The following is a 6,901-nucleotide window of genomic DNA, read 5'->3' as shown; positions in this document are numbered from 1 at the left end:
CACAACGACCAAATAATGATCCAGACAGACTTGCAGAGTTACTGCGATAATATACTTTAGTCTATCATGTAGAAATTCTATATGTTCGTCCGCTAATTTCAGTTCAAAACTAGATGAAGCACGAATGTGGTATCACGTGTGTTTCAACATAGTTTAGCCAACACAAACCAAACTTGTTTTGAATTTCGCGCAAAGCTACACGAGAGTTATCTGTGCTAGTCGTCCCTAATTTATCAGTGAAAGACTAGAGGGAAGGCAGTTAGTCATCACCACCCACTACCAACTCTTGGGCTAGTCTTTTACCAACGAATAGTGGGATTGACCGTCACATTATAATGCCCCCCACAGCTGAAAGGGCGAACATGTTTGGTGGGGCGGGGATTCGAACCCGCGACCCTCAGATTGCGAGTCGAGCGCCTTAACCATCTGGGTCTTCTGTCACGAAATGCGCCTTAATACAAAATTATAAACAACAATGAAAAGTAACATTAAATATCATGGCCAGGTGGTTAGGGCGCTCGACCCGTAGTCTGAGGGTCGCGAGTTCGAATCCCTGTCCCACCAAGAGTTGGCGGTGATAACTAGCTTATTCCCTCTAATCTTACATTACTAAATTAGGGACGGCTAGCGTGTAGCTTTGCGCGAAATTCAAAACACAAGCACACAAGTGACAGAATACCCACAGTAGTTATATCCAATTTGGATATATATACACGAATGGGTGTATACTTTTCACCTTATTTCATTTACAAACTCAGACCGTTCTTCTAATTGTGTCCTGTACGAATGTAAACCAGATCAAAAATGAAAATTTACTTATTTCTTACTGAAAAAGTTTCTTCGATTTAACTTTGGAAGAGGCACTTCGTGTGAGGAAGCATTCTTATACTCGGGAAAAGTTTAATTCCAGAACTGTCCTTTTCTTCTTATCTTATATTTATTTCAAAACTCTTTTGGCAAACTTTATCTCATTTGTTAATTCAAAAGGACTCATTAAACAACTTTAAATTATTCTTAACAATATGCCAAAGCCACCAATACGTAAACGAAGTAATGAAATATAAATGTCCCATTCTGTATTTTGCAAGTCAAGTAATTGATAGTCGTATAACGAATCATTTTTAACAACCTTGTTTTATAAGTAATTTAATTATCCACAGCTTGAGCGTCAGAACTCGTGAATTGTAATAAAATACATACGAGATAAGTTAATAGCTTTGAAATTCACATGGACGTTTTACTAAGTCATAATTATACTATCCCAAATCTCTGTTTACGTAATCCACCACTGTAAACTCTCCAGAATTTAATTAAATTAAATAGTTAATGAAATAGTTGCAAAATTTAATTATTTCTTACTTTTAAGAAAAAATCGCGTGGGCCTGGGATGACCTTGCCGTGAACGTACCCTGACTGTGAATCCAAGGATGAAGGGTTCGCATCCTGTTGCTGCAAAACGTTCCGCACTTTGGGGCCGTAGGTATGCCACAAGAGTGACGGTGAAATCCCACTATTCGACCATGACAAAGTATTGTCTGTGGGTGTTGTTAACTAGTTGTCTTCCCTCTAGTTTATTAGTTTAAAATTAGGACAGCTATTCGCATAGTCATTTGTGTAGCTTTGCGCCAAAATTCTAAAATAAAAGGTTCGCTGGTATTCATCTTAGTCACACGCTACAAGTGGCGTTATTTTAATTGTGGTATCTGTAGTTCAAAAAACAAGCACGCCTATTAGATAGTATAATTCTCAAGTTAGGATCAACGAATGAACAAGTTTTCTGAAGAATTAAAAGTGAAAACTGACGGGGGTAGACCCCGCAATTCTACTTACTATACAGAGGACCAAATAAAATACTGTAAATCTCAGTTTTCATAACAGTTATTATTAAGAATAGAATATGATTATAAGTACAGTCGTGAATTTAAGTTCAGCTCGATCTTAGTTTTGTATTTGTTCTAATAAGTTTCCACTTTACAAGAAATTGTGCTACTTATAAATGCTGAATGGTTTGGCATCGATTCGTTAAAACATAGCTAACCTAAGTTAATAGTTCTGAAAGTTAAGCCTGCATGATCGATTTTCAGTTAATTTTTACGGATACCGTTACCCAAAAACGTTTTAAATACATAAACTGAGATTCTACCATTTTGGCGTTATTCAGCTTATTTGAAATTGTAACAATATTTATTTTTTAGCAATAGACATTGAAAATATTTTACAGTTTTTTTTCAGAGTTGCTTTTATTGGTGAAATTGTTAGTCATTAAATTTCTTTAGGCTCTAACATATATTGATCTTTGTCAGAATTTAAATCGACTTGTTTTCTTTTGCGGCGGACACACGATGTTACGAAAACACCTATATGTGAAAACTGTTCAATATGCCATCAAGTTTCAATGGACGATATACATCTCTTGTCAGATTTTATGGTTATGGTTTGGTCGCCAATTGTCAATTAAAAGGCTTTTACTTAAACTTCTTAATAGTATAACTATATATTATGTTGTTGTTGGGCTTAAGATTTTTCTACAGTAGGTGTATGCGACTTGTTAGCGATTAAGTCAACGATAAATGAACAGTACGCACTTTACTTGTTTTCAAAATAATACATATATTCTGAACAAGTTAAACGTATGTATTACAAATTCCTCAGACTATAGAGATTATAGGCATATCATAAACACTATATATAGTTCTCTTCTTCTTGTCAAAAGTCCACTTAGGCCTATTCAATTGCCTTAGAATTTTAGTTGACAAGCCGAACTATCTTGTCTATTACTATCGCACTAGTATTCTGTGTGTGATTCACTTACAATTGTGGCGCGAGTTACCGTAATCATTTGTTCTTTCTTCAAAATATCCTCCGTTTCTTTTGTCAAAGTGCATTCAGGCTGATTCAATTATTTTAGAATCAGGTTTTGACGGAATAATTATTTCCTTATCTTCTTTTTTACTATTATTTTACTCTAACATATTAAACCGTAGGCCTATGTTAATCCTTAGGTCTATCACTTCTACCGTAGTTAACTTCACGCCGAACTTTTCCTTGTCCGTAACTTTACTCTCTTCCGCTCGTCTCACACTATTTATATGTTTATCACTTAATCATGTGCCAGCCTTCTAGAATTCTTTATATTCTCGGCGTCACTGTATTGCATGCGACGTTCGATAGTCTCAACATCAATGAATTATAAACACAACTTCCTATCTCTGCTTTTAATTCTTATTATAACAAAAACTATACAATAATAAAACATTTACTCACAAAATAAAGTAATCAATAGTATCTAAATTAAACAGTCTTTTATATCATGACAATCTCCCTAATTTAACCATCACCACTACAGAATATTTTAGGAGATTATTGTTATTATATACTACTTAGTTCGATGAGAATCAGAGTCGATGAAAAGCAATTTTCTACAGAAGCCCGAGATTGCAGCTTTTATTAAAATATGTTATCAGAAAAAAACAACACTTACAACTTAAAAGTTGACCATTACCGACTAGTTTGGCTAAATTCACATCACCGTACCACATAAAAATACATTGGAAAGTTGAGGCTTCATCGAATATCACAGCAAGAGTTATTCTGTAAACTTTGATCCAATTCTCTTTAGGATCTCTCTCATAAAATATTACTTCAAAAACCTGAAGTCTAAGATGATGATTATTACCATTAAGCTGTCAAAGATTATTTCTAAGGCCTAATATTCAAAGAATAACCAGTTTAATGTTTATCGTTATATTACGAAGAAAGGGTTACTTTAAGTGTTTCCAGTTGACTTAACAGATTTTTTTTACAATTTTTATTCACATATGACAAAATAATCACACTAAGACTCAAAATGTTAATCTGGGTAGATTCTCCTCAAAATTTTATAAAAAGATCACTTTCTAAGTTTGAAAGTTCTTGCATCTAATTTGGTGATTTTGATCAACGAATTAGAAAATGTAACACTTATGGTAATTTAAAGGATAGGTTAAATATATTTTCACTCTTGGCCTCATACTGAAAATATATATCCTGAATCATATCAGATGTTTTGTTCGTGAAGATTTTTTAATTCTTTCTTTTATTCAAATTACGTATGAAATTTGTTGAACATACCTCGTTTTGTCATAAACTGAAACAAATCGTCCAAAAATTCCTTCCTTTTGAGATCACTACTCAGTTCATAGAGCTGTAATAATAATAAAAAAAAACTTTAATGACGAAAGAATTTAGAGGCTAAGTGCAAAACAAATTCTTAATTGAAATCTCTATATAATTAACTCTCATAATATAATAATTTATAATGTAGAATTTAAATAACTTGCAGAAGTCCTTTTTTTAATCATTTGCACATACATAGCTAATTTCGTGATTCTTGTTCTGTTATTGAAGATATTTGTTTTTTGTAGTACGATTTTATTTCAGTCCAAATTTTCAGTTTTGCAAGTACGTGTTTTCAAGTTACATGCTCTACGTTATTTTTTGTAGGTGGGTGGGTTTGTGTATATATAGATAGATATATTGGACTATGTTTAGTTTTAGTAATACCCTGTACACATGCCACAAGACACGTTTAGTTTAGTACGGTTACGAAAGAAGCTGACTCATTGTTCCAAGTAATCTTTAACTTGAGGAAGTGAAAATAATACAGAATAAGTGATGATCATATTAAAACACGAGTTCGTTATTATTAATAAGAACCTCTGAGTTTAGCTGTGTTAAAACTTATTGATGAATGTATAAACTAAACCAGAAAAAATATTGTGAAATACGTTATAAAGAAAACAGTGCTTTAAGATAATTTTTCCTTGCTGTATTATAATGTAAAAATAAATGCGATAATAGAAGGGTTCATGATCAAATCTGTTTACACATACTTTAAAAACAAGATGTTAACTGAATGTAGTTATTTAAAATTGTGATAAAATTAGCATATATAAATGCGAACCAAATACAAAATAGTTTGAGAAAGCTTTTTAGTTGGACGTTTTGAAATAAATGCAATGAATATGTCATTCACATCTGTTTTTTATACGTTTGTCTATATGTATGTACGTATTCATAACATTAATGTTTATTCAATATCTGTCAGATATTGACCGATATTTAAAGTACTGTATATTGTGTTAGGTTTTAGTATTATATGATTTTCATATTTCTATTGTGAATCTACTTTATTTTTCATTGAAGGTGGCACTGCTATCACGTCGTTACTGTTATTATACGACTACGTAGTAGAACACAAAGGAACTGCCAGACAGTTCATCTTTAATTTCTCTGTTTTCTTTTTCCGAGGTCATAAGTTATGTAAATGACAAAATTAAATTTTAATCCGCTTTAAAACAAGTCCAAAAGAAGTTATTCTCCCCCCAAAAAACAACAACTGTCAATCGTTCGTTCTACTGTACTAAACAGAATTTTTCTTTTATCTCAGTTATTTTAGAAAAAAAAAGTTGTTAATAGGTCAAAACATCTCATGAAATGAGTTTTCATTAGTTAAGATTATAGTTAAAGACAAAATTAAAGTAAATATATGTGTGTGTCTGTGTAAAATCAACTTAAGTAAATGATGTATGTTTATAATTATCAAAGAGTAAATTATGAATTTTGAAACGCGAGATAAGAATTGTTTGAACAAAGACCAAGATCGAAGTAACGTAGTTTATATCAATAAACTTACTAAGACAGGAGAAAAATAACTTCACTCTTAGCAGAAAAGCGATTCCTTTTTTATCAAAAAATCACAACAAAAACAACAACAAAGACCTTATCATTCTATCGCTGAAAAGAAACGAATACGTTCGTCAAAAATAAAATAGGAATTCGAAATTTCTCCAGTTATAAATTAGGCCTGGAGTCACTGTCTGCCAAGTAGACAATCGTCCCACAGCGGGAGGGCTGCGGTGCAGATTGAACATGAGCTTACCCATCTACAAGTTGAACAGGAGATTTTAATTAATTGATTCTTTCTCTATGGTATTTAACTGGTAAACGCTATGGTATGTTAGGTATAACGTGATTTGTATTGATGATCTGAAAAGGGCAGAGATAGATGTGCTGGGTGAGGAAGGTGGAAAGGAGAGTGAACAAAAAACCTAACCAATTCACTTTCTGTCGAAATCAAGCAGGCGTGTTTGTGGGTATTACAATCATGATTTAAGCAACCTGATGCTATGTAGAGTAAATGGCCAAGTAACCTGCTGCCCTTTGCCTATTCTGTCCTACGTGTTTTCTCATCCAGCTCGACGAAGACCTCAACAAAAGCCTAGCTAACATGCTGTCACTAGGAAGATTAATCACATCCATAAGAGAAGCTGAACCACACTACGATTTTGGCCGCCAGGACCTCGAAGGTGGACCTTCAACTTTAAACGGTTGAAGAGTGCTGAACAGAGGGCGACTAGTAGCTGACTAGGTGGAACAGAAGGCGGAATGAAGTGTTCGTTTGTAGACTTGCACGTTTACTACAGTGATATTCTTTTTTTGTTTACAGTATTTACAAATCGTTTTCAACATATATAATATTTGATATTTATCAGATCTAAACCATAAAATAGTTTGAAATATTTCAAATAAGTACATCCGTGCTAAAAACAAACAAAAAACACGCAAGATATAAAAAGAAAAGTAAATCACCTAAGATAAAACCCCATCGCTTTCGGCAGGTAGACCTGGAGCCTTCAGATAGGTGCACCCCTCAAAAGCGCTAGGGTGTTATTGTATTTTTAATATCAAATAAATACAACATTTTTTTTTTCAATTTAATTTACTTGCGGAGATTACGTAGAATAAACTGGTCATCGAAACGCTAAAACATTAATTTGTACCTTTACAGTTTGTTTTGTTTGTTTTTGAATTTCGCGCAACGCTACACGAGAGCTATCTGCGCTAGCCGTCCCTAATTTAG

At 33.1% G+C, this 6,901-nt stretch overlaps 1 protein-coding gene across 2 annotated transcripts in view; it reads right to left on the bottom strand.

Annotated features, from left to right (window-relative positions):
• LOC106459560 (protein dead ringer homolog) overlaps positions 1–6,901 on the bottom strand; it is an 88,305-nt gene that overhangs the window by 42,528 nt on the left and 38,876 nt on the right. For both annotated transcript variants that reach the window (XM_022386061.1, XM_013919186.2), the window contains exon 3: positions 4,111–4,183. In XM_022386061.1, coding sequence (XP_022241769.1) covers positions 4,111–4,183 — 73 coding nt within the window. The remainder of the gene's footprint in view (positions 1–4,110; positions 4,184–6,901) is intronic.

This window comes from Limulus polyphemus, unplaced genomic scaffold, assembly GCF_000517525.1.
Source record: "Limulus polyphemus unplaced genomic scaffold, Limulus_polyphemus-2.1.2 Scaffold627, whole genome shotgun sequence".
NCBI lineage: Eukaryota > Metazoa > Arthropoda > Merostomata > Xiphosura > Limulidae > Limulus > Limulus polyphemus.
Note: the sequence above shows the minus strand (reverse complement) of the source record. Positions and strands in the feature narration are given on the sequence as shown.